This window comes from Cucurbita maxima, unplaced genomic scaffold, assembly GCF_002738345.1.
Source record: "Cucurbita maxima cultivar Rimu unplaced genomic scaffold, Cmax_1.0 Cma_Scf00006, whole genome shotgun sequence".
NCBI classification, from domain to species: Eukaryota; Viridiplantae; Streptophyta; class Magnoliopsida; order Cucurbitales; family Cucurbitaceae; genus Cucurbita; species Cucurbita maxima.
In genome coordinates, this window is record NW_019272022.1 from 4,881,974 (window position 1) to 4,909,504 (window position 27,531).

Sequence of the window (27,531 nt, forward strand, 5' to 3'; positions counted from 1 at the left end):
TGTTTTCTGATACCGATGCCGTGCCAGTAAATTTCAAACATCACGTTTGCTTATTTGTTGTTATTATTACAATTCTTACTAACATCTCTGATCGAATGAAAAGGAAATGAAAAACTAAAATAACAGTTGTGTCATTCTACGCTAGTCTTGCGTCTTCCTCACATCTATGCAAACACACACACACACACACTTATCCCGTTTGAGCATCTTTTTTTTTAACCTCATTTCATAACATTGTGTCTCTTTCTCTCTTACACTCATTGGGTTTTCACTTTTTTGAAATTTTTGTTTCTCTGCTGCTTCCTTGCCTGCATTCAAACTCTTGTTAGGTGGGTAGATAGTTCTCTCTCTCTCTCTCTCAATCTCCCCTTTCTCTTCCCTCTCTTGCTTTTGCTTTGTTTTGTTCTTCTCTCTGCTGAATGAACCGGTGAGGTTTCTTTTCCTTTTTGGTTTTGCATCTTTGTTCCTTCACTCAATCGATTTCAATAGGAGGAAAATATTAGTTTTTCCTTTTACAAATTTAACATCACCCACTTAGCTACATGGGTTTTGTGTTCTTCTGTCCATTTTGGCTCTCATTCCATGGAGCTTCACATTTGCTGAGTGGTTTAGTCATCTATTTCTCTGTTTTGCCTGAGGTCATCTAACTAACTTCTGGGTTTTCATCCACTAACAACTTCGTTTTTTTGTACGTCTTTTCTCTTCATTTGTGATGCTTTGTATTTTACTTCTAACATTTGGCTTTTTATCAGTATTTTTAGTTTGGAACTTATTGATCTGTATGTATGCTTGCCCTTGTCTTCACATATTTTCGTTGGTTTATGGTTTAGATTTGATTTTAGGCTTGGAAATTTATGCTTTCCTGTGGTGAATGAATGTGTTGGGGGATTTCTGTGTAATTTGGATCTCAAACTATGCCCTCTTCTCCACGGCGATTTCTGAAGTTCTCGAGATGTTTGTTTGATGTTGTGTGAGTCGGTTTTGAGTGTGCAACTTGCTCTCTGGTTTACCCCAAATGTTTGACAAATGGAGTGTTTTTCTATCTTCAGGCAGCGATGAACTGTGTAATTGACTTTTCATGTCTTATCTTTTCAAGCAGACTAGAGATGACAGAGGGAAGCGATTTCAGGCACTGGGATGAGCTAATACCGGACGCTCTGGGGCTAATTTTCAGTAAACTCCCACTACAAGAGATACTTACCGTTATCCCCAGAGTCTGCAAATCATGGGCTAAAGCAGTGCTTGGACCTTACTGCTGGCAAGAGATTGACATTGAAGAATGGAGTAGCCGATGCCAGCCGGACAATGTCGATCGAATGCTTCAAATGCTTGTCAATCGAAGTGGCGGTTCGCTTCGCAAGCTCTGCGTTACTGGCCTCCATAACAGCAACATTTTCTCCTTCATCGCTGATCAGTAAGATATAAACATTCCCCTCTTCCCTGAAACTTATTTTTCTGGATGTCGGTGACATTGATTTCTACTGCCTTTCTTTTATAATAAACATATACTGGCTTTGAACAAGATTTCTATGGTTGGTGCTAACTGGATTTGTTAGTGTTAAATGGAGTATTTTGTGATGTTGGTGTTAAATTGAGTATTTTGTGATGTTGGTGTTTTGTTTTGTATTGGTTTTTCAAGTGCTGGCTCTCTCCAGACATTGCGGCTGCCAAGGAGCAATATAAGCGATGCTCTAGTAGAACAGATTGCTGGAAGGCTTTCTGCAGTTACTTTTTTTGATCTAAGCTATTGTGATAAAATCAGTGCTAGGAGTTTAGAGTCTATAGGAAAGAATTGCAAAGCTTTGGTTGGAATCTGTCGAAACTTGCACCCGCTGCATACAGCAGGTATGCCGTTGCTGGACGATGAAGCGTACGCCATTGCAGCCACAATGCCAAAACTGGAGCACCTTGAAATGGCCTATCACCCTCTTAGCACTAAAAGCGTGATGACGATACTGTCGAGCTGCCCCAATCTCGAATTCCTCGATTTGAGAGGCTGTTGGGATGTAAGGCTGGAAGACAAGTTTGTGGCTGAGAAGTTCCCAAAACTAAGAGTGTTGGGGCCTCTGGTTAGAGACTACTACGAGCGAAACGAATGGGATGAATGCTCAGACTACTCATACATCTCCGACGACTTGGCTTGGGACTTCTCTGCAGATTACTTTGACGACGATGCCGAGAGTTACGACGATCCATGGGACGACGAAGACAGGCTAGAAGGACTCGAGTTGAGATTCTATGAAGGAATAGATGAAGTTGGTGGAGGCTTTGGTTGGCCTCCCTCCCCTTAACTAGTAAGTGATGTTTTTCTGGGCTCGTCAAATTGTTGCTCTCTCTGTGTTATGTTTCTTAGCTTCCTACTTGGTATCAACTCGATGCTTTTGGGACTTAGTGGATTTGTAAATTCTCTAATACAAAATTTAAGGTATTTTACTTCAATGTGTAAGAAGTTTTGATGAGTTCTGTGAGTTTGACATATGCCTGTATGCCTGCCCGCCCCCATCAAACGTAGAAGTATTTGTTCCTGTCTGACCATTGAATCGGTTCAAACCGTTTGCTTAAGGAATAGAGGTTTTTGATATAGTTGTGCACGTTTTTCAATGAAATTTGTCAGGTTGCACTAAGTTACTTACGGATGTATGCATGTAGTTCGGGAATACATTGGGTACACCCTACACACAAGCAGCACCCGAGCGTGAATGAGATGACATGTGAACTATGACATTGAAGATTTAAGGTATTTTAGTTCAATGGGTAAGTTTTGATGAGTTCTAAGCTTGTGAGCCTCCCCCCCCCCTCAAATGTAGAAGTATTTGTTCCTATCTGACTATTGAATCGGTTCAAACCGTTTGTGTAAGGAATAGAGGTTTTTGATGTAGTTGCGCACGTTTTTCAATGGAATTTACTAGGTTGCACTAAGTTTCTTACAGATGTATGCATGTGGTTCAGGAATACATTGGGTACGCCCTACACACAAGTAGCACCCGAGCGTGAATGAGATGACATATTTAAGGTATTTTAGTTCATGTGTAAGTTTTGATGAGTTCTAAGTTTGTGAGTCTGCCATATGCCTGCCTGTCGGTCTGCCCCCATCAAACATAGAAGTATTTGTTCCTGTTTGACCATTGAATCGATTCAAACCGTTTGCTTAAGGAAAGAGGTTTTTGATGTAGTTGCACACGTTTTTCAATGAATTTGCCAGGTTGCGCTAAGTTACTTACGGATTTATGCATGTAGTTCGAGAATACATTGGGTACACCCTACACACAAGTAGCACCCGAGCGTGAATGAGATGAGATGTGAACCATGACATTGAAGATTACCTAGTAGAATAATTGTACCATCACATTTATTTACAAATATATATAATTATAAAAAAATGAATAAATGTGGATGTGTGTGTTTGTAAGTTTGTGGATTGGTTTTTGGTAGGATTAGGGAATTATAATAATGAATTAAAGGGAGTCACATGATGACACGTGAGAGCGGTCCCTCGGTAGTGGAGTTTGCACGTGTTCAACTTGAGATTTCCCTGCTCTTCTCCAATCTTCATTTTTAGCATTTTATGGGAATTTTATATTTAATTTCGAGATTTTGAATTTTCATCCATTTTACCAATTAAAAAGAGATAAATTTACTTTTACCAAGACCGTAAATTATACACTTACTGAAAATGGGCCGAGTAAGTGGGCCGATATTGGCCCAATAGCCTGAACAAATGACTTAACATTTTAGCCCATCTAAGGCCCAAAATCAAAAGAAGGAAAAGGAAAGGAGGAAGAACCCGTGCGTGCCAGCTGTTTAGTACATGTCAGGCTGTCAATCCGAAGATTTCTAAATATAAAAATAAATAAATAAATAGAAAAGCTGTCGAAACAGAAAACGCACAGTTTTGAACATCGTCTCTGAACCATCCGTCTCAATCCAACGGCTTAGATTTAATCTCTCTCTCCACTCTGGTCTTCGTCCTCAACGCAATTATCGCTCCTCTCTCTCTCTCTCTCTCTCTCGCGCGCGCGCGGAGAGAAAAAGAAAAGAAAGAACACAGAAAGAAGGGAAAGAAAAATTATCGAACCCCCAAATTCTCCAGCTCCTTCGGTTTCTTCTCCCTCTATTTCGAATCCTGCTCTCTCAGATTCTTCAGATCTAAGCGTTCCTCCTCGTTTCTGTAATGGCGGTCGCCTCTTCCCCTCGTGAGAAGTATGTTTACATGGCCAAGCTCGCCGAGCAGGCCGAGCGCTACGAGGAGATGGTTGAGTTTATGGAAAAGGTCTCGGCCGCCATAGAAAACGAGGAGCTTACCGTCGAGGAGCGGAACCTTCTCTCTGTTGCTTACAAGAATGTTATTGGAGCTCGTAGAGCTTCCTGGAGGATAATTTCTTCCATCGAGCAGAAGGAGGAGAGCCGAGGGAACGATGATCATGTTTCCGTGATCAGAGAATACAGATCTAAGATCGAGAGCGAGCTCTCTAACATCTGTGATGGGATCCTCAAGCTTCTTGACTCCCGCCTTATTTCCTCCGCTGCTTCTGGAGATTCCAAGGTGTTTTATCTCAAAATGAAGGGTGATTATCATAGATACCTGGCTGAATTCAAGACCGGAGCCGAACGGAAGGAGGCTGCCGAAAGTACCCTCACTGCTTATAAATCTGCTCAGGTTTGATTCCGTCCCTGTTTTGATGATGCACATATCGAAATCATTCGGTTGGTTAGGGCTCTTGAGATATCTCGTACTTATTCTCTCCTTATTTCCTAGTTTTATTCGAATGACGTGGAGTAATTACATGTTGATCTTCCAGTCTCGTCTCCTAGTTTTAATTATCTGATATTCTACTGTTTAGTCATGATTTCAAATCGGCTTACCATTGCCATTCGATTGGCTCTCATCCGTGTGTTTTCTCTCAGTTTAATATTCCTTGGTATGTAGATCTTTACGTGCTTGATCAAATTTCCTGCGTCAAAGAGAAAATATAGTTTATGCTTGTCTTCTAACTGTTTCGAAATGGATATCTGCTTTTCGAAGAATCAAATTCGTGAAAGTACACTTGTACAATCTTTCCCCAATTTTCCTTCGGCCGATTCTATTTTGATTGCTTATTTTTTTCTCTAAGAAATTTGATTTCCTCGCTCTTGAATTCACGAGTTGATCTGGGGAAGTGGTTTCAATATGCATACAACTTATTGAATCACAATTTTTATAAAGAGTTATCGAACAATCTAAATCGTAAAAAGTTTCTCCATGGATTCTTTTATTTTTGCAGCGAGTTGCATTTCATTGAGGTTCATAGTCAATAACGATCGTGATAAAATTCAATCAATTATTGTTCTAATTGGCTGTGTCTCTTACGTCTACAGGATATCGCAAATTCTGAACTTGCTCCTACTCACCCCATACGACTTGGGCTGGCTTTGAACTTTTCAGTGTTCTATTACGAGATTCTGAATTCCCCTGATCGAGCTTGCAGCCTTGCCAAACAGGTTACCTGAACTCGAATATTTTGTGTGCCTTTGTTTCTTGTCCTGAAGCTAGTGCCGTATACAAAACTGAATTTTCTTTTTCCCCTGATTGAATGAGCCTTTTTTTGCTTGTCTTTCAATATTTACCGAAAATTGGGTGTAGCACTGTAAGTGGGTCAATTTGGTACAGATTTTGGCTGATGTTGAAAGGAACCAACCCCCCTTTCAATAGTGTCACACCCAATTTTAGATGAATATTTATCGTTTTGTTACAAACTGAACCGACCATGCCATGAGAATCAATATAACTGTCTGAATTCAACTATAAAACCAAGGCAAAATGAATCGATACTAACCATCCTAACTGTCCATATCTGAACAGGTTGAAATATTTTGGATTTTGAATATTAATTATGAAATTGACCTATATTTTCTCATGAAAAGAAACTGAACTATTTTGTTTTGGTCAATGTGCTCAGTGTCTTATTGTTCCTTTTTTAACTTGTATTCCCTTCCTAGAACTGTATATTTACTGTTCAACAGTCCGAAATGTCACTAGAAGTAGTCTATAAATCATTCCAAATCACTTACCATTGTACTTCTATAGGCTTTTGATGAAGCAATTGCTGAGTTGGATACACTGGGCGAGGAATCATACAAGGACAGCACTTTGATCATGCAACTTCTTCGTGACAACCTCACCCTATGGACTTCAGACATGCAGGTAAACTATATGGTCATATTTCATATGCTAAATCTTTATCGACTATCTGCACCCGTGTTCTGAGTCCTGGGCTAGGCACTTTAAATTTGCTTATGCATAAATCTTTTCAGGATGATGGAGATGAGATTAAAGAAGCAGCTCCCAAGCGCGACGACGAATAATAGAGAGCATATTGATTTGCACGTGCAGGATTCAACTTCTCCTTTACATGTTTTATTCTGGAGAAGTGCTTGTTTGGAAATTTGGCTTTTCTATAATTATCTAGGTATTTCTTAGCCTTGTTATCATCACCACCTCTGGAAAAACGTCCTCGTTTGTCTTTTTTCTTTCATCCTCCTCCTTTTTACCCATCAATTCCATATCTCTGAATTGGCTATTTTTCTCAGAGTTCTATATATTATTAAGCATCATGTAATTTGATCTTAAACTTTACCCTTGTCAAGTAATTATATGAACTCCATATGCCGTCTGATTTGAATCCTGGTGTTCATGATTGTGGCGGTGTCTGCTGTCACAGGTATGTGTACCAAATTTTTGTCATATTATATTATTTTTTATTCTTTGGAATTTTATCGTGATTTCAATACTATATATATATATATATGTATATACACATACATAAATTTGCCCATCTCTTTTTTGAAGCCTTCAATGATGATTTCAGTCATGTTTTTACTTGCTTTTCTTTTTGTTGTTAGTTTCAGGTATACTTGTAAAATTTTTTAGAATATAGAAATGAAAATGAAATTGATTTTAAATATTTAAATGTAACATTGAAGAAATCATTGGGTATTAGGAAAAGACCAATGAATGCAAATGTGAGCTTTTGAAGTTCACAAGAAGGGCATTAGGAAACGGCAAAAACCAGCTTTATAGATCTAAACAAACACAAATAAAAGCCTCCTTAACCGCTCTTCTCCTTTTTCTAATTTTGATAAAGCTGAAGAAACCGGACCAACCAGTAAACCGTTGTTGCTTCCTCTTATTTTCCCCTTTACATGCCATGCCATGCCAGGATCTTCAAAACAATATCATTTTTTCAATTTTAAAAGTTGTCAAATATGTCAAAATTTATCACGCTCAAAATCGAACCTATTGAACACGAATATCATGTAACAGTGAAACAAAATTGACCCGGATCTGAATTTGAAAGGTTTCTCAAGTATAGAAGAGTTGATAGATTAGAAGAATCCAAACAAAGGAAGAAGAAAAGAAGGTGAAAAAGCAAGTGGGGGAGTGGACATGGGACACAAATTCACAACACCAAGACAAAACTGCTCCATGCTCTTTGCATTCCCATTGTGTATAACACATTGTTTGGGGCTATGCCTAGGAATGGATATTTGAGCCACAAACCTCTCTCGATCGAGAGTATATATCCTAAACAACACGTTGGAAGGAATTGATATTTGAGCCACAGACCTCTCTCGATCGAGAGTTATGTCCTATATGACCTAAGCTCAAGTTGGGTATCAGAATTATCCAGCATGAGCTTGAACTAACTCGCAGCCACCAAACCAAACCAAATCATATGAAAACCCAGCAGAATCAAGGCAAATGTGTTGGATGTTTAAGTGAGTCAAAAACTTGTATAAAAGAATGAACATGATCCTTCTTGTTCTTGTGAGGCAGATAAACGAAGGTAGCTTGGATCAAAAAAGTATTTTTCTTATAACAGGAATTCTGAAGAAATGTAATCTATATGACATTTGAATTCTTGCAGTAACCCAGAAAGAACCAAAAACAAAATCAACAGCAGCTACCTAAGATGATGTTGTTCTACGAGATTTACAGAACGAACAAACAAACAAACAAACAAATTCCAGTTTCTGAATCAGTAGTGTGAAATTCATTCCCATTTCACAAACTGATCATCCAATCCAAGTACCCTTCATTCATTTCATTCTTGACATGTATACAAAATAATCTAATTAAGTAAAGAACAAACCCTGAGAGCTGTGACAATAACTACAAAGATTAACGAATTTCATATCCAAGCTTACCATATGATGAGAAAGAAAGAAAAACTCACAGACCTCTCCATCTTGGATTCGGCACTGGCACTGTGGGTGACAATGGAAGCTGTGGATATCCAAACGGACCCGTCGACGGCGATAGCAGCAAGCTCGGTGATAGCAAAGGGTATGCTGATCTTGGTGAATTCATGCATCCGAATGGAAGAGGTGAAAAGGGCATCGGAAATTGACCCTCAGAGCTCATTAATGCCGATGATGGGGGTGGAGGAGGAATGCCCCCTTGCGCCATGGTCGGCGGTGGAGGCAATGGCTGTGAGGTTAAGTTGTTCCAGCGAGGCGAAACTAGAGGAGCTAGAGGTGAGAATCCCGAGAACTGCTTCTGATTAGAATCTGAAAATGAGTTGTGAAGATATCTCATATATGCTGAAACAGGTGATTCCGCTGGCGCGTGGACGGCCGGTAGTGGAGGGAGAGGCGAGAGCGGTGCAACGGGCCGTCCAATGGGGCCGAAATTGTTGGTTGATGAAATGGAACTTCTAGGGTTCAGGCCAGGCGGAGGTAGTTGCGGCTGTAGCATCGGAGGAGGGCGGTTACTGACGTTTGCTAGAGGAGGCGGACGGATTCGCTGCAGACGCGAGCTCTGAGGCTTCGGTGGATGAATAGGCGGCGGATTCGAGAATCTCTCGTGCGCCGGAGAGCCAGTAAGCTTCTGAACCACATCTCGAAAATCGTTCTTGTTGATGTTATAAACCGGCGGCTGATGGTGCTGCGGTGGCTGTTGCGACTGAGCCTGCACAGCCGAATCCGGCGGCGGAGGCGGTGGTGGAGGTTGAAGAAGACCCTGATTCTGATTAAAATTAGGATTGGAATGATGAGAAGAATCAAAAGCAGGCTTCTTAACAAAACTAGGCTTGGAAATTTTGTGCGAAAGCTTGTTTAAGTGCTTGAGGTATTGATCCTTGCCTGAGGAGACCGTACCGCCGCCATTACTAGCGGCGGAGGAATCTCCCGTCAGAGAAGATTGGCAGCTTTTCTCCATATTTCATACAAAAAAAACAAAATCCAGATGGCCGGACCCCCTGTTCTCTCCCAAAACAACAGTAGATCTAATCGCTCTTACAGAGTACAGAACAGCAGAAATCTCTGCAAATTGAACGCTGTTCTTGTTCTCGGCTGATTGAAGGTGACTCAGAACCAGAACGGAACCCGAAATTTGAAGAATAAAATTATGAATTAAAAAGAAAAAGGCAGGTAAAAGATATACTTCAGGCTCCAGAGAGATCGCCCACCTTTACGAACACACTTCTAGAGAGAGAAACACAAAGTGGAGGGTCCTTATCTCATAGCCTTCGCCCCCTCCTCACACCAATAATTCTTCTTTAAATCATCTCTAATCTAATTTCATTTCAAATAATACTTCTCTTTTTTTAAAAAAAAAAAAAAAATTAAAATAAATGTGAAAAACAATATTTTCAGTTTATTTTAAATTTGAAATACCATTTTTCTCCGCTCTTTATTTCGAGGGTTAAACATTAAATATCTATAAATTAAAATCTTAACGAATGTTTTATTGATTTTTAAAAAATTAATTCTATTAAATTTGGACTAAAAATATAATAAAATTTAAAAGATAGAGACAAAATAGTGTTTTTGTTAAACTATAGTATTTATTAAAGTATTGGAAATGAAGAATCCTTGTGATTAGATAAGCATGAAGGAATATGCAACGTGTCATATTTTTAATAATTTTTATATTTAATTTTTATTCGGTTCTATATATTTAATTTTGTAACCCATAAACTATTTTTGATAAAGTTGGGAATAAGACAAATTTGGCTGTCTAATTAATATTCTTTTTTTTTTCTCTCTCTAAATCTCAATCTACTTGTTTTTTAAATACTCTTAACTTAAAAGTAAAATTACAAAAATAACCTTACATTTATTTTTAAAAATTAGTTATATTTTAAAACTAGGTATCAAATTTGTAAAAAAATATCCGGTCATGGGGGCAAAAGGGTAAATAAAATAAAAGTGGGGAGGTGGGTCAGAGAGTACTGTTGCGGGTCAAAGCAAGTGTAAGGAACGAAGTTGTCACCAAATTTCTTTCCCCCAAAAAAATCATTAAAGAATCTTTTCGGCTGCCCTTTTGCTTTTTTCCTTATTTTTATTTTTATTTTTAAAAATATTTACTTTATTATTTTAATTGGATCCAAAATGCCTATCTAAAATTTTAAATCTTTAATAAAAAATTATTTTAATTTTCTATTATTATAATAAAACTAAATTAATAAAACTAAATTTGATCATTTATCTAAAAAAAATTCTAAACTTTCAAATTTTTATATATATATATATATATATATATATATAAAATATAGTTCAAGGATATTTTTGATATTTTTTTAAAAAGCGGTATTATTAAAATTTTTGAAAAATAAAGCATTTTTTAGGAATAAAAGGTAAAATATAATTTTTTTTATATTAATTTAGTATTATAATAATATTATTATTTTAAGTTGGGTGAGAGCTTATATTTCATCCTTGTGAGGGTCACCTTGTCTAGCAGCAGCATACCAACGATGGTGACTGGACAGTGGAAAAAGAGATTTTTATGGTTGTTTTATAGTTAATGTTGAGGAGAATAGGTTGTGATCCCACGCTATACGTGAGGTGGTGTCAGCCTAATGCCATGATGCAATCGAGGAGAATAATGCATCATCCAACACACCAAGAAGAATGTGTATGAAAGTCAAGCCGAGACATAAATAAGATTAGGGGCAACTAGTTGTCATGAGTGCCAAAAACGAACTTGAAGAGGGTTGGGTAGAGTCTTGGGCCATAACCTTAAAAGTTGGGATTTTGGCGTCAGTTTTGCCATATGGCTCTCTAGAGTCAAATCCACCTAATGGATGTTCCACGAGGCCGTATGACCTTTCGTCAAAATCATGTCTACTCTACCTAGATCTACAATGACTCACAATGTATTATAGGTGGAGGCATGATACCCCCCACCATTTGGCCATAGGGCTCTAGAGTCAAGTCCACCTGATGGATGCTCCATGAGGCCGTATGATCCTTCGTCAAAATCATGTATATTCTACTTAGATCTACAATGGTACTTAAATAGATGGAGGCTTAGGATATCCCAACAATATAGTTGATTCATGGGTCAATTCTCAATAAGCGTGTATTTCATCATAGAGCAAAGACAAGTCGGCTAGAGTCACAACAAGTAAACATATGCATATAAGTGACGTGTATGACTAAACGAGCTTCATTTCTGTATGAATTGAAGCTTCCTAAATATCGTAACAACTTCACCAAAACTTTGAATTACTGTATGTTAATGGGTAAAGAATAATATGAAATACTGCCTTTGTCGTGCGCAAGATGGAGCTTGGCTCACTTTTGGAATGATTATTGATATCAGTTGTAGCTGAGATACCTCTTCGGGAAGAATCTTATCGAACAAAAAGTGAACTAGGGCTCTATAGGCCTCAAGGGAGGCTCTCTATAGTGTACTTTGTTCGAGGGGATGATTGTTGAGAATTGTTGAGAGAGGAGTCCCACATCGGCTAATTAAAGGGTTGATCATGAATTTATAATTAAGGAATACTATCTCAATTGGTACGAGACCTTTTAGGTAAACCAAAAGCATATCAATGAGAGCTTCTGCTCAAAGTGAACAATATCGGATTGAGTCATTGATATCAAATAATTCTAATGATGATATTTGTTGAATGATCAGTAGGATTCAAATAAACCCTTTGTTCTCCTCACAATTCACCCCCCATGGGCCCCAGTGTCCTCACTAGCACTACCCATATAAGTAATGCTTTGTTTTGATCTCAAACCGATGTGAGATCTCACAGTCCACTCCCCTTGGGGGCCCAGTGTTCTCACTGACATACTGCTCGGTGTCTGACTCTAATTACATCTATAACAGCTCAAGCCCAAGCCCAACACTAGTAGATATTGTCCGCTTTGGCTTGTTACATATCGCCGTCAGCTTCACGGTTTTAAAATGCGTCTGTTGGGGAGAGGTTTCCACACCCTTATAAAGAATGTTTCGTTCTCCTCCTCAACTAGTGTGAGATCTCACAATCCACCCCCTTCGGGGTCCAGCGTCTTCGCTGGCATTCGCTCCCTTCTCCAATCGATGTGGGACACCTCCAATCCACCCCCTTCAAGGCCTAGCGTCCTTGCTGACACACTGCCTCGTGTCCACCCCCTTTAGGGCCCAGCCTCCTCACTGGCACATCGTCCAATGTCTAGCCCAAATACCATTTGTAACAACTCAAACCCCCCGCTAGTAGATACTATCCTCTTTGGGTTTGTCACCAGACGGTGCGAGACACTAGTCAGAGTAGGACGACTCTCTCCATAATAAACACGTTTTAAAAAGTTTGAGAGGAAGTGCGAAAGAGAAAGCCCAAAGAAGACAAGATCTACTCTTTTGAATTATAACGGTGAGATAAATCAAAACCTGAATTCCAAGACAGTGTTTGCCCCCAATCTTAGTGCAATGGACTTTCCTACACTTAACAGTGTCAGGTAGTCATCCTTCTGATAAGGATGGCATGCTTTTCTTCAAACCCAGCACCGCCCCATCTAGAGGTGCTGCATATTTTGCTTCCACTGTCGGGAAATGGTTCTGCTGGTGATTCTATTGGCTCAGGTAGAAGTTCTCATATTTTAGCTAGCAAGTATATTATGAAAGACACCTATAGTGAGAGGTAGCTACATCGAGGTTCAGCTCGGGCTGCTCCTATTTGCTGGAAACTGCTTCGCCATCGGTAATTGCATAGCTGTCCAAATTCGTTCAATACTACCTCAAACATTATTTTCGATCCAAAGAATTGCAATAAACCATCTAACAAGAAGTCTAAGTCTAATCTCATACTTTACTTCGAGACAAGTTTTTGACCAATAAATATCGTCCACTAATTCCAGATGGAAGAACCTGTATGGTATCTTAAGAGAGGCCACTACGGAAAGCACACTACCATAGATGCTCCAATCTACCTATTTGACGTCCTCACATCAATCGGTTCTCCTTAAGAAATGAGCACTAGAGAGACAAACAACACTAGTGGAAGTGTCTCAGGAGGAGTGAGCATGAGAGAGGCAAACAATGCCCGTGTAAGTGTTGTGAGCACGAGAGAGGCAAGAAACATCCATGAGAGTGCTCAAAGAGGGGTGAACACGAGAGAGGCAAGTAATGCTCGTGGAAGTGCTCCAAGAAGATAATATGCATGAGTTAATGGTTTCAATTGATAGATGCGCTAACAAAAGGACTCCATAACTTTAAGCCGTGAAGTTATTTTGTTAGGATATCTATCAGTTGAAACCATGAGCGCACATAACTCATGCATACTATCTCTTTGGAGCACTTCCACAGTCGTAGCTTGCCTCTCTCATGCTCACTCATCTTGGAGCACTTCCAAGTGCATTACTTATCTCTCTCGTGCTCACTCCTCTTTGAGCACTTTCATGGACATTGCTTGCCTCTCTCGTGCTCGCTTCTCTTTGAACAATTCCACAAGTGTTGCTTGCCTCTTAGTGCCAATTCTCTAGGAGAACCGATTGATGTTTGGAAGAACTTTATCACTTGCAATAGTGACTCCTTGAAGCAATTTTTTGAGCTCCTCATCATTCCTCATAGCTAGAACATACTTATGATTTATCCTATTTTTCTTGTGTTGCATGGTGCATTCTTAACCAATTCCAAAACCATAATGGCAATGTATTTGAGGACGATAACCAGGTGGATTAGAGCATCTACGACAGTGCGCTTTCCATAGCGGCCTTTCTTAAGGTACCGTTCGATTCTTCCATCTAGGAATAGGAGTTCAACCTTCACAGATCTGAAGATTTTAGTAAAAGCTAACAAATCCCTAAATTAACAATAAATCTAAGCTACTGGGAAATAATAAATCTAAATATATCCCTTATATTTAGAGCAGGGTCTTTTATAACACGATCTCTACCGAGGATTCATACTCCCACAATAGGACGTTTTTTAACACGAAAAATGACTTCTCCTTATATTCATAACCCTATACAAACCATCTCCATTCGCAGCAACCCCAAGGTCAAGAATATTCTATGTTTGTATAATTCTTAGTATAAATGTTCATAACATATAAGTACTGGTAAATAATAGCTTGAACTTTCATCACTAGGACTCTATTTTACAGCATCTTTGAAAATTTGAATAAAGCTTTTACAGGTAGATAAAAAATTACCAAAATCAACTTTTTCAAGAATTCTCTATAACAATATGATCTTTTTTTTAACGAAGACTTTAGTGAGTCATTGTGAGATGCCAGATCGGTTGGGGAGGAGAACGAAACGTTCCTTATAAGGGTGTGAAAACCTCCCCATAGCAAACGCGTTTTAAAAACCTCAAAAGGAAGTTTGGAAGGGAAAGCCCAAAGAGGACAATATCTGTTAGCGGTGGGCTTGGACCGTTACAAATAGTATCAGAACCAGGATTTAGACTATGTGTCATAGAGGAGGCTGAACCCCGAAGGAAGGTGGACACGAGGCGGTGTGCCAGCAAGGATGTTAGGCCCTGAAGGGGGGTGGATTGGGGGATCCCACATCGATTGGGGAAGGGAACGAGTGCCAGCAAGGACGCTGGGCCCCGAGGGGGGTGAATTGTGAGGTCTCACATCGGTTGGGGAGAATGAAACATTCTTTATAAGGGTGTGAAAACCTCTCCCTAGCAAACGCATTTTAAAAACCTTGAGAGGAAGCCCGGAAAGAAAAGCCCAAAGAGGACAATATCTATTAGCGATGGGGGTTTTGTGCGGTTACAAATAATATCAGAAACAGGATTTGGGAGATGTGTCATAGAGGAGGCTGAGCCCCGTAGGAAGGTGGACACGAGGCGGTGTGCCAACAAGGGTGCTAGGCCCTGAAGGGGGTGGATTGGGGGATCTCACATCGATTGGTGAAGAGGGGTGAATTGTGAGGTCGCATATCGGTTGGGGAGAATGAAACATTTTTTATAAATGTGTGGAAACCTCTCCCTAGCAAATGTGTTTTAAAAACCTTGAGGGAAAACCCAAAAGAAAAAGCCTAAAGACGACAATATCTGCTAGCAAATGTGTTTTAAAAACCTTGAGAGAAAACCCAAAAGAAAAAGCTTAAAGACGACAATATCTGCTAGCCAAAGTGGACTTGGACCGTTACCGTCAACCTCTTAAAACTTCTAACAACCAACCTTCAATAAAACTTCTTGATACCCTATTATTCCAAAATAAGCTTTCCAAAGAATTCTTCGTAATTACCAGTAAAACTGAAAATCAATCATATACCAAGAGATCTCCAATTTGGTATAAAATAACTACTCTACATCAACCAAATGGAAATGGAAGTCATTTCACAAACACATTAGTACATGTAATTTATACCTCTCAAGAACATAATATCTAATGCTATCTAAGTCATTCACAAACAAACCGTCCTCAATTACCGTGAGTACATATAATTTCCAAAACATAAGCTCTCATGGCTTTGCTTTGGCTTCCCCAAAAGGCCTCACTCCATGGAGAGAGTATTCCTTGATTATAAACTCATGATCATTCCCTAAATTAACAATGTTGGTGGATGATGAAAGTCCCAGATCGACTAACCACTTTTTAGCACCAATTCAAGCAAATCCTTTCATTCTAGTGTTTTCTTTCTCCAAAATTTTGCAAACCACTTTTTCTCATCCCTTATTCCTTGATCCAAATAATTTTTAGCTTTCCAACTGTCCTTGATTGATATTCTTTCATTCTTCAAATGTCTTATGAGATATTACACAAAATTCCTTTATCCTTACGAAGTATCTTTCTTATTCCTTGAATACATAACCATAATCTCAACAAATAAAATGTTGTACTTTACCACTCGTACTTTACAATACTACACAACTTCATTGATAACCGTAACATCTATTGTTGTAGTGCAAATCTTTACAACCCCTTTCTCTCACTTGCCCTAAAATAAATCTCCTTCCTTAGTTGCTTAATCATGATCTCCAATTCAAAGAATCACAAGAACTCTTTAGACAAAAAGGAATTCGCCCCTTTAGATTAGGCCCTAGTGTTGTATCTTTAGTAAGGAATGACCGAGGATCTAAACCATCTCTCCTGTGGTCTTGCCCAACCTACAGATTGTAGTTCCATGGTGGAAGAGCTTCTTCTTCATCCCCTTTTCAAGAAGAAGAGGTTGTTTTCTGTTGAAAGAAACCAGAGGATTTTTAAAGAGATTGGAAGACCTTGGGGTGAGGTGTAGCCTTATTAGATCACACGTCTGTGTGGAAGGATGTTTACAATTTTTTGTAATTACCCTTAAGTCTTATTTTGTTTGATTGGAGCATTTTTTTCAGGTCAATTGGGCTCCTCTTTGGGTGGTTTTCTAGTGTTCCTCTTGTATTCTTTCATTTGATCACAACGAAAGCTTCACTTTACCTTTGAAACATAAAAAATGAAAAACTATTCCTAACACCTAAAACACCCATAAATGTAACTTAATTCCTTACTCATGAACCTCTTTCAACTACACTCATTACAATCCTTTATTGTAGTTTAACCATTTACTCTTGAAACAAAAACATGACATCGGCAGCACAAGGAACATTAAAAAAGAAAAACAAAGACATAATAAAGATTAAACGTAGTAATCTAACCTTATTAGGACCATAACATTGCAGTCACACGTATGGTAGTTCATGATGTCAAGTAGAAAATTACTTACATGATGGAGGCATTGAAAGTAGCAACCAGAGTTGGATTCCTTGTAGAATGACCTCAACTTTATTGTCTTCGTCTACGTCCTCCATTTCCATCTGAAATTTTCACAACATAGTTACTAACCAAAACCTTCAGCATTAGCAAATGAAATATGAGAAATAATGTCAAACTGATGAGATATGGATAATTAGAAACCATTGAAAGTGAACATTTGGTAAAGTTTGACGTGTAAATAGAACTCATTCTAGCTTGTTGTTCTTAGAAATCAAATTGTATGAATAGAATAATCTAAAATAATATTGCATGATCCAAATTTGGTAGGCCAATCTATAACTTTCATGCACGGAGTTAAATAGGCACCAAATATCAACTTTGAAAATTTTGCATCAAGAATTAAATCATTTTATTGCATATGCACAAAATAATCCAACATGGTTTATCGTGAATAATTTTATAGTGTCATTCAATTTCCAAATCCCATTCAAACATTTTTGCACCTTGTCAAGTGACCACTGGATCCTTTAGCTTCTTTTGACCACTGGATCATTTTATTTTGTTCACTAGAATTATTTTTGGATGCTTTCTTTCATTGCCTTTTACGTTCACTCCCTTGGGAAGACATTTTTTCTATGTAATTAGAATGGTAAAAGTGATGTAAAAACAATGGCTCACCTCTGTGGATTGTGTGGTTATATTTTATGCACCCCTAACTGTTTTCTACAAACTTTACATGAACCGGATCGTCCTGCATGATATTATCAATGAAAAAGATCATTACGCGTTTATCTTCAATGCAGACAAATCATTAAGTTAGACAAAGAAATGTTTAAAGTACCTTCGATATCAACAAATTGATTGCTATCATTCTGCATTGGGCACAAATCAGTCTCTCATATCGTACGTGATTATGACCTACAGGAATGTTAGCAAACCAAAAAGCTCATTCTCAAAAATTCTATAGATGAAGAGCAAAATGAAACCTAACAAACTTCATCAATCATAAAAACAATAACTAGTTTGAAAATCCTAAAATTATCTTTTCCATGTTGTAAGTGTGTGCACAAATGCATATAACAACAAGATAACCTCAACCTTGGTCTCAAATGTATTGGCTAGCTTTGAAGCAGCCACTCACCTCAACTATTAGGGCCCTAGAACTAATTAGTGCAGAAGTTTAAGTAAAACACTTCACTTACGTTTGAAATCACATACAAATAAAAAATAAGAGAACATCAAATCATACTTTACAGAACTTGTGGTTTTGACAGAAAAATATAACATCACATAATCCCTGCTCTGTTTGTGCATTTGACTGCAATGTTTGCTAAAGCTACAATACACAACTTACTTCCCAGACACCCAAAAACATCAACAAAAAATTCAACCTTACAGCAAAGGGCTTGGAATCATACCAGTCATCCTAGCAGATGCGAAAATCCCACCGGCCACAATGACAGGACCAATTGCTTTAATTTTGCCCAAGCAATCACTTCATCAAGAGCAACTGCTGCGTTCTTCCCCTCTCTGTTGTCATATAGCCAATCTCAATGACGTACAGAGTTCGCCGTCCTCTTCTTCTGCCAATACATAAATTTGAATATAAGGTTCATCCCCTGGCTCCTCACGTAGAGAAGAGATAGAAGATGACAAGCAATAAAACGAAGAGTCCAAGATCATAATCACGTAACCTCTGTAATCGAAAATCCCGAATCCTCCGTTATCGAAACCACGAAAAATACAAATAGAATCCGTAATAGGCAAAAAAAAAAAAAAAACGAACAATCCTTTGATCAACCTCTGAATTTCTCCAATTAACCCCTAAATCGGAATAGCCGGTTGAACCCTAACAATTTCGAACTCAGAACAGAATAGTCAAGACCAACCTACTCATACAATTAAAAGGCTGAAACGAAGTTCAATTACCTCTGTTTTTCATCACCGAGATGCGGCCAGATACTTCTTTCGATTCTGCTCTCTCTTCCTCCGATTGCCTGGTAATGATCAAACGAACACTCAAGAGGTAAGAGGCCGTTGATGGAGAACTCTGGGAGAATGTGCGGAATAAGAGAGTGACAGTGGGGGAGAAATATATATATCTATATGCAAGCCGCGAGCGTCCGAGTGGTAACGGCTCTGAAGACCGTTTTGACTTTGACCGTGGAAAGACCGTCGCCGATACGAACGGCTAGGTAAATGAATTGATTACTTCCGTATTTTTAGGGATTTTGGAGATTTTATTAACAATATTTTGTTTTAATTTAAAAAACGAAACAAATAATTTTCATATATTTTTTTAATTAAACTCTCATAAAAATTACAAATTTTTGTAATTTAATAATTGGCTTTTATATATTTTTCATAAGAATTATAGGCTATTTAGGATGCCCGATTCAATTTTTTAGGCTATTTTTAGTAACTAATTTTTTATTTAATAATTTAATTTTGAATTACATATCAATTTTTAAAATAATATTTTAGGAATAGATCGAGAAAAAAAAAAGTAATTTTCATATACTCATATATTATTTTGGTATAATATATTTTAAACATAATATCTAAATTTTATATTTTTAAATACCTGATTTATTGTCGATCCAAAAAGTTGCTAATTTAGAGAATAGTCATGAGTTTATAATAAAAAAAATATATTATCTCCATTATTACGAGACCTTCCGAAAAAAATCCAGATCAAATCATGGTCTATGTTCTAACAATATTAGTATAGTGAGGGTGGTTACTATTTGATATGTTATCAGAATTCTGACCTAAATTTAGTCAAATAATATTTAAATTTAAAATAAACAATAAATAAATTTTAAGAATTTATAAATATTTATATATTCGAGTTTAACTTTAAAAAAAACAAAATAAAATTAAGTTTAATGGATTAATTTTTTTAATTTTATTTTCAATTCATCCCTCATTTCTCCCTCGAAGATCAAGATAATTGAGGCAAGGGCAGCCATCCGCTACTTCCATACCTTCCCGCCGAGCAAAAGCTTCCGCAGAGCTCCAACAATGGGATTTCATTCCTCATTCAGCGCCACATCTTTGCAAACCCTTAAGCTCGCCGCCGTTCCGACGACTTCCCATCTTATTTTCAGGCTACCTACCAAAATCGCTTCTCTCAATTCTCTTCATCCTTGTTTCCGTAACCGGAAACCTCCATGTTCATTGCTTGTTCGAGCTCTCTCATTTTCGGCAGTCCAAGTCGATCCTCCCACTGCAACTGCCGGAGAAGAAATAGGTGATTTTATTTTCTCATATTGTTATTTTGTTGTTTACATGTTGATTGATTACTCCAATTTACTTTGTGAGAAAATGAGTGGTTGATGTTGTTATTGTTCTGTTCTTGGATTGGATTAGTTGGGAAGCCTCAATGGAAAGCTTCGATAGATTTCAAGTGGATTAGGGATAACAAGGATTTGGTGGCTGCAAATATAGAGAATCGGAAGTCTGGTGCCAATTTGGAACTTGTACTCCAGCTGTATGACAAAATGCTAAATCTTCAGAAGGTTAGATTTTGATTCTTTTTTTCCTTTTTCCTTTTTTTTTTTTTTTTTTGTTACTTTTCTTTTCTGTAATAGTTCTTGCAGCATTGTAGCTGCATTATAATGTGTATTGATATTTTCATCAAATTTTTTGTTGCCCAACTATACACGAGGACAGACTATCAAACTAGTTTTTCGCCACTTTAAATCAATGCTTAGCTAATTGTTACTCACAGAGATCAGGAAGTTGAGCGGCTTCGTGCTGAAAGGAACATGGTTGCAAACAAGATGAAAGGGAAGCTGGAACCATCTGAGCGACAAAAACTCATAGAGGAAGGTTAGAGCATTTTTCAAACACCTCATTAGCTTCATTTTCAATTTCCGTGTTACCGAATTCACTTTGGTGTTCTCTTTCCAGGAAAGAATTTGAAGGAAGGATTGGTTTCTTTGGAAGAAAACCTTCTTAAACTAACAGATCAGCTTCAACAAGAAGCACAATGCATTCCAAACATCACCCATCCTGATGTTCCAATCGGAGGGGAGGACTGTTCGATAATAAGAAAGACGGTATTTCTGCTTTTCACAACTCTTTATTATATTTCCTAACCACAATCCTTCTGGATGGTGTGTTTTATGTCCTGCATTCTCTCTTGTAGGTCGGTAGCCCAAGAGAGTTCGGTTTTTCTGTTAAAGATCATCTTGAACTTGGGAAGCAGCTAAACCTTTTTGATTTTGATGCTGCTGCTGAGGTACAATCCCTGTTCAATTTAAGATACCCAAGAGGAGTTACTAGTTCACCTTGTCATGTATATTTAGTATGTTTTACGAAGAAAGCTATTGTTTTGACTTTAAATCTTCACAAAAGATTCTCTCTATCTTATTTTTGGTTAATGCTTATCATTCTATGTTATAAATTGGAGGACTATCTTTAAGAGATGAATTATCAAGCTTATAGTTTTGTTGCATGACATGATAATTACAAGTCTTTGCTTATGTTGCTATGTTCATGAGTATTAGTTTAGTTGTTCAGACCGTGTAGTTATAAATGTCCAGTTATGGCGCAAGTGGAATCGTTTATCGGACTTTGCAACTTTTGTTTAGTTTGAGAAATCCAATCCATGATCTATAACTCTGCTTAGTCCTATTTCAAACTTTTATTAGTTCAATAAATTTCTGGAAGTGGGAACTGCCTTAATGTAATGTTGCTGTGGCTTATACAGGTCAGTGGATCTAAGTTCTATTACCTGAAAAATGCTGCAGTAACCTTGGAAATGGGTCTAATCAGCTGGACACTCTCAGAAGTAATGAAAAGGGGCTTTACTCCTGTGATAACCCCAGAAATTGTGAGGTCCTCAGTTGTTGAAAAGTGTGGATTTCAACCTCGTGGTGAAAATACTCAGGTTTTGCAACTTTTCTCTAACCTCTTCTCGGTTTTTGTATTTTTAACGTACCATGCAGAGAAAGTTAAAGCAATAATCTCCGAGGTGTTTGACTGCTAGTTTCATCGTTTTGAGATAACTTCTCAGTCAACCTCGTATATTTTGAACTTCTATTGAGTTGTATTGAGATGTAACTTGCTTTCAAGGCCTTAGACTTAGATGTTGAGCAGCGTATAGACTTGACCACTGCAGACATGACCCAGGGAGTAAAACGTTTGAATAGAATGAGAGGTGTCCATTATTTGGAAGAGTGTTTAATTTCCGTCTTTCCATACTCACTCGTGCTTGGCAGGTTTATTCTATTGAGGGAAGTGACCAGTGCCTCATCGGTACTGCAGAGATTCCTGTAGGGGGAATTCACATGGATTCTATCCTTGCTGAGTCTTCACTACCTTTGAAGTATGTTGCTTATTCTCATTGCTTTCGTACCGAGGCAGGTGCTGCTGGAGCCGCAACCAGGTACAGGCCGACATGCTTCCTAGACTGTTTTCTTTTCTCTCAATGACTATCTTATAGAATGAATCTCTTTCCTAAATCAACACCTTTAAGGCTGTGATTCCACTGTCGTTTGATAACTTCATCTCCTTATAAATGAACAACCTGTGAACCTGCGTCACGTTGTTTATAGCACTCTTGTTATTACTATTGATGTATGTTCTCTATCAAGTGTTTGATATATAAATATAATGCTGAGCAGGGGCCTGTATCGAGTCCACCAGTTCAGCAAGGTAGAAATGTTTATATTATGTCGACCTGAAGATAGCGAGTCCTACCTCGAAGAACTCATTAGTATTGAAGAGGACCTTTTCACATCACTGGGATTGCATTTCAAGTGAGAACCTGCATTTATTTGGGTCTTAGTTATCTTTATTTTCACTGTTTTGTTTGAATAACACATCTGTTTTTGGTTGCCCCATTTCATTTCAATGCTTCCTCATTGCAGGACCTTGGATATGGCTTCTGGAGATTTAGGTGCACCTGCTTATCGAAAATTTGACGTGGAGGCATGGATGCCAGGTTTAGGACGGTATGGTGAGGTACTCCTTTTTCTCCTCTCTGCGGTCGGGGTACGATTAGACTTATATTGTCTTGAGAGGTTTAAATCTTGCTTGTAAATCCTATCCTGTCCACAACAGATATCAAGTGCATCAAATTGTACCGACTACCAAAGCCGCAGATTAGGAATCCGATATCGTCCACAAGAACCGATACCAACAACATCAAAGAAGAAGAGTAAAGGCAATCTGGCGCCCACACAGTTCATTCACACATTGAATGCAACAGCTTGTGCAGTGCCAAGAATGATTGTTTGCTTGCTTGAGAATTATCAGCAGGAGGATGGCTCTGTGATTATTCCTGAGCCATTGAGGCCTTTCATGGGCGGACTAGAGATTATTGCTCCCACATCCACATAGCGTCCTGAGTTTCCAAAAGTTTCAATTTTTGCAGCACACAGCCTATTTATGGTGAAAGAGTGAGGAATTGAAAGAAATTCATGCTGGCCACGGATCATCCAATAAATCTCTCATCTTAGTTCTCCCATTTCTGGTACTTAGCTGATTGGTTTCCACATTAAATATTGAGATATGTGTAACTTAAAATGTTTTTAAGTTATTGCAGCTGATTACTACATCATATTTGACCATTTGGTTGGTTTTTAAGCCATACCTTTGACGTTGTATGAAATTCCACTTGATTGGGGAGAAGCACGAAACCTTCTTTGATAAGGGTTTGAAAACCTCTCTCTAACAAATGCCTTTTAAGAACCTTGAGGGGAGCCCAAAAAAAAAAAGACTTAAAAGAGGATAGTATCTACTAATGGTGGGCTTGGACCGTTACACATTGTCTTTGAGTAGATTATAGAGTTCATTTCACTATGAGTAAATAGCCCATTACTTTGTTGTATAATTTTAAATACTTGCTCCCCTTTTGGAGGGCATAGTCACGTAAGACTTTTGACTCGTAATCATAATCTGAATTTTTTTTTTTTTTTTTTTTTTTTTTTTTTTTTTTTTTTTTTTTTTTTTTTTTTTTTTTTTTTTTTTTTGGTGGGAAGGGGAGCCACTGTAATTCTTTGGAAAAGTCCAAAATCTCTTACGAGAATGAAGTATTTTAGAAGATTACAACAAATTAAATGTTTCAAAAGGTATAAACTATGGCCAATTACAAAAGGGAGAGTAGCCGTCTTCAAGTTTAATTGTCCTCTTGAAACTCGCTATAGCTTGAGTTTGCTCAAATCAACTTTCTGAACTGGATAGGTATAACCTTCGTAATTTATCTGTTGTCCCAACCTACTTATTTTTGTCAGAGTGGTGATTAGATCAACCTGGATAATCACCGGGAGGTAAATTCGTGTTTGAGAGGTAAATTCGAGTTTGAGAATATAAGTTCAATTGAAAATATATATTAGATTCAAATATGTAAAGACTTGATTAGATTGATTGCAAAACTAGACATTCTCAAGGCTGGACTTAAGTTTCATCTATTTTAATGTTGAATTGAAAAGAAATAAATAAATAATCATGTGCTCACCTCATAATCAGTCTGGGATACTGTTTCACGGCTACGTTGATACTTTTGGACCCATGGAAGAACATCAGGATCTGAGGCTAGCAATTCCTCAATTGCTGTTTGATCAGGACCCAGAAATGCTGACAGAACAGCTAGCTGATGAAAGTTCGAATGAAGCTTTAGCATTCGATCACTTATAAAACAAACAAAACATCTAAAGATAATTTCAGCCACACATGTTTTTAGTCTTTTGTTTTAGTAGTTTTGTCTCTTTAACTTCAAAGCAAATTAATCATCCAGTAAAAAAAGAAAACTTAGTTCATCCTCCAAGCATATAATCTATTAAGATGTGAGTTAAGTGAAAAATGATTAGAAAAGAAAGAAAAAGGCAACAATGACAAAAGGATTGGGAGAATCAAATGACTAGATTGATTTTACAATGACTCAGATAAAAATACTCTGGAATTTGTTTGATGTGTTAAGTAATTAGAATATATTTTGTCTAACAAACACGAGACATGAAGTCCCCAAGAGACGCTGCACGATCAAGAACTTAATGAAGAAAATGAAAAGAGACAAGTTTTATATTTGTTAGACCACTCAAGTACAAAAGGCAGCTTAGGTTATGGGAAGTGCATTTACCATAACGTTGAAACGTGTTCAGATTTCATCTTGCTAGACAGCATTATCATAGAGCCTAAATCTAATAATGCTCTATGATAATTATAGAAGTAAAATAAAATGAATAATAATTATATGCTGGACGACTTTGAGCTCATACTTAAGAAATCTAATAATGCATGGACAGATTACTACTTGTAAGGCAGCAAAGTATTTCAGATGAAACACTAAATTAAGGAACATACCTGTCGGGGACCAAATCCAATATTAGAGAACTTTTCTTTCATTTCCTGAACGCTAGCTTTCCCCCAGATGGGAACCCTTCCCTCAGGATCAGGCGCTTCAGAATCTGATCTTCCAAATTCCCTCTCAAACAAGCCCCACTGTAGACACAAGGAAACATTTTGTTTGTGTTATGCCCCAAATAATAAAAATATGGAAAATGTACACCTTTTAGACACAAAGTTCATTGAGCACTACCCTAGAGCATTTATCTGCTTATGCACAGACTGCAATGCTCAGAACAAAGTGTCTTTTCTCTTCCACTTGGATGAAGGCCAAGAAATCTCAAACAACTTATGGTGATGACTTAAACATGCTCTTCAATGGAGTTGGCACAATCTTCTGTTGGGAATAAACAGATGCAAGAAACTACTTTTCAAGATTATTTCAATAACCTTGGTACCCAGAAATATTCTTTCTGAATAACCTATTCACTCTAATACCTCTTGACAAGATCAGTTTGATTGCATGGCTTTGGTCACGTAAGAACTACTTAGTAGATTTAACAAGAAACGTGGACTTCGAGAATCAAACACATAGAGGGTTGTCAAACCTCTAGTTGAACTGCCGAAAGATCCTCACTCAAACATCCACCCAATCATACCCACAATGGGAGAATGGATGTTAGAGTGAGTCTAAGTAAGATTGTCAGCGGGTGACCCAGTGACACTTTTGCAGGCTCATGCATGCACTAGTTAAGTATATTTGTGGTACATTCAGATGTTCATGCAGCATGAATATACAAAGAAACTAACCTGTCCGTTGGAACCATACGCAGAATATAACAATTGTCCCTTTTCTTCATTCCCACCACATTTTCTGATGGCAGAAGCTAGAAAAGTGGATTTAACGGCACTTTGTGCTGCAGTGAGAAAATTAACTTGATCTCATTGTTATTCTTTTACTCATAAAAGGCAGTAGCATTAATAGAATACAGGAATACAAATTCAGACTATAAACAGCGTCCTCCAACTCACCCCCACTAGGAACTGAAAGATTCTATAATTTTAAGGGGCTTTGACACTAACAACTTAGCTAACTACGAGCATGATTCTAATTTACAAAAACTAAATAAATACAAAGAAATAAGAGTATCAGAACGAAATTGGACGATATATGAAGTAGTTCAGAGATGGAAATTGTTAAGGTGTAAAACCTGCAAGTTGGATAAGATCTGCGTAGGAAATGGGCCCACCCTTAGAGTACGAATCTATTTCCTTCTTTGCTTCCTCTAAAAAACTCAGAGCAGCAGATAACTTCTCATTTTCAGGTCTAGAGATCTCTGAACTTCATGGCAGAAAGCATGGAAAAGAAGTTAATAGATTTACTATTGAAAGTGCAAGGATTTATTTTATACAATTGAGACGCTTTAAATAGAACTATACTATTTATGCTTCACAGTACCATATGATGACTGAAAAAAAAGAATGTTGGACTAAAAAACGTAGAAGGTTAATGATTCAAAACTAATAATAGAATACCATACTTGAAAATTGTTTGTGAATCATCATTGATGCAGACATGCAAAAGTCTTTTGTGAAAAGAATGTGAATCTCAATGTTTCTCTCAGAAAGAAGGAAATGGCATCTAAAATGTAGTACCTGAAGCGAATGGATCCATTTGGCCCTCCAGTTTTCGTAGCCTAAAAACTTGAAACAGATCATATTAGCATCTTCCTTCCTATCTATCAAGTTTGTTGATGCAGTAAAATCAAGCACAGTTTGTAAATTCAAAGAGAGGAAGAATTTTTGTCTGACCTTGTCGTAAGTTACAGCATCATTCAGAGCTAATGTTAAAAGGGAGGGAACGATGTCTGGATTGTTCTGAAGTAACCAGGGAACAAAAGGGAATGAATATCGCCTCAAGTGTTTGACTATAAGAACATAGGTACTTCAATGTGCAGGCTAAAACAACTATAGCAGTTAAAACCAAAATGTCTTGACTATGTAATAACAGTTATAACCAAAATGTAACCTCTCTTGTTCATATTTTTGGTTCAACCTGTGTTGTGTTGTAAGGCTTTGAACCTTTGACTTCAGTCGAGGTATATACCTTAAGTAGTTGAGCTACACTCAAGTTGACAAATGTACATGAACCTACTTAAAGTTTCTAGTCTAACGATGTTATAGGTCTTAAAGCTCAAATCTCTACCATGTTCCTTATTTCACATTAACAGCCACATGTTGAATCTTAGTTCAAATGGGAAAACCTTAACATAAGAGGATTTGTTGAGAATGTAACAAAAAAAAAAAAAAAAAAAAAAAAAAAAAAAAAAAAAAAAAA

General features: G+C 37.6%; 5 protein-coding genes and 1 long non-coding RNA gene across 16 annotated transcripts in view; 3 read left to right on the forward strand and 3 right to left on the reverse strand.

The window, feature by feature from the left end:
* The first annotated feature begins 87 nt into the window (after positions 1-87).
* LOC111481049 (F-box protein FBW2-like) lies at positions 88-2,772 on the forward strand. Of its 9 annotated transcripts, none has more exons than XM_023126351.1 (3): positions 88-329; positions 1,097-1,414; positions 1,640-2,439. In XM_023126351.1, exons 2-3 carry the CDS (start codon positions 1,107-1,109, stop codon positions 2,289-2,291), a joined length of 960 nt encoding a protein of 319 aa, XP_022982119.1. In that variant the 5' UTR covers positions 88-329; positions 1,097-1,106; the 3' UTR covers positions 2,292-2,439. The 9 variants fall into 9 exon arrangements, with proteins under 9 accessions (XP_022982119.1, XP_022982117.1, XP_022982115.1 ...); XM_023126349.1 differs by having other exon boundaries at positions 89-329; positions 1,100-1,414; XM_023126347.1 differs by lacking the exon at positions 88-329 and adding an exon at positions 349-427.
* A 1,130-nt stretch (positions 2,773-3,902) lies between these two features.
* On the forward strand, positions 3,903-6,659 carry LOC111481054 (14-3-3-like protein A). The gene is made up of 4 exons (XM_023126356.1): positions 3,903-4,657; positions 5,356-5,478; positions 6,065-6,181; positions 6,292-6,659. Exons 1-4 carry the CDS (start codon positions 4,172-4,174, stop codon positions 6,340-6,342), a joined length of 777 nt encoding a protein of 258 aa, XP_022982124.1. The 5' UTR covers positions 3,903-4,171; the 3' UTR covers positions 6,343-6,659.
* A 1,169-nt stretch (positions 6,660-7,828) lies between these two features.
* LOC111481051 (VQ motif-containing protein 9-like) lies at positions 7,829-9,529 on the reverse strand. The gene has a single exon (XM_023126355.1). The coding sequence runs from the start codon at positions 9,194-9,196 to the stop codon at positions 8,210-8,212; it is 987 nt and encodes a 328-aa protein (XP_022982123.1). The 5' UTR covers positions 9,197-9,529; the 3' UTR covers positions 7,829-8,209.
* A 7,288-nt stretch (positions 9,530-16,817) lies between these two features.
* Positions 16,818-19,080, reverse strand: LOC111481055. 2 transcript variants are annotated; one of them, XR_002717979.1, is made up of 5 exons: positions 18,828-19,080; positions 18,317-18,481; positions 17,740-17,816; positions 17,577-17,649; positions 16,818-16,999 (listed from the first exon to the last, which is right to left on the reverse strand). It is a non-coding gene; the product is annotated as an uncharacterized LOC111481055 (long non-coding RNA). The 2 variants fall into 2 exon arrangements; XR_002717980.1 differs by lacking the exon at positions 17,740-17,816 and having other exon boundaries at positions 18,828-19,076.
* A 749-nt stretch (positions 19,081-19,829) lies between these two features.
* On the forward strand, positions 19,830-23,497 carry LOC111481048 (serine--tRNA ligase, chloroplastic/mitochondrial). Of its 2 annotated transcripts, XM_023126342.1 has the most exons (10): positions 19,830-20,151; positions 20,271-20,419; positions 20,639-20,732; positions 20,814-20,962; positions 21,052-21,144; positions 21,616-21,795; positions 22,127-22,293; positions 22,532-22,666; positions 22,778-22,871; positions 22,971-23,497. In XM_023126342.1, exons 1-10 carry the CDS (start codon positions 19,923-19,925, stop codon positions 23,247-23,249), a joined length of 1,569 nt encoding a protein of 522 aa, XP_022982110.1. In that variant the 5' UTR covers positions 19,830-19,922; the 3' UTR covers positions 23,250-23,497. The 2 variants fall into 2 exon arrangements, with proteins under 2 accessions (XP_022982110.1, XP_022982111.1); XM_023126343.1 differs by lacking the exon at positions 19,830-20,151 and having other exon boundaries at positions 20,280-20,419; positions 20,632-20,732.
* A 407-nt stretch (positions 23,498-23,904) lies between these two features.
* The window catches only part of LOC111481050 (thylakoid lumenal 29 kDa protein, chloroplastic-like), a 4,876-nt gene continuing 1,249 nt past the window's right edge, over positions 23,905-27,531 (reverse strand). Inside the window, exons 5-11 of the mRNA XM_023126354.1 lie at positions 27,006-27,071; positions 26,850-26,890; positions 26,405-26,535; positions 26,004-26,110; positions 25,212-25,349; positions 24,367-24,501; positions 23,905-24,160 (exon numbers count right to left, since the gene is read on the reverse strand). Coding sequence (XP_022982122.1) covers positions 24,050-24,160; positions 24,367-24,501; positions 25,212-25,349; positions 26,004-26,110; positions 26,405-26,535; positions 26,850-26,890; positions 27,006-27,071 — 729 coding nt within the window. The 3' untranslated portion in view covers positions 23,905-24,049. The remainder of the gene's footprint in view (positions 24,161-24,366; positions 24,502-25,211; positions 25,350-26,003; positions 26,111-26,404; positions 26,536-26,849; positions 26,891-27,005; positions 27,072-27,531) is intronic.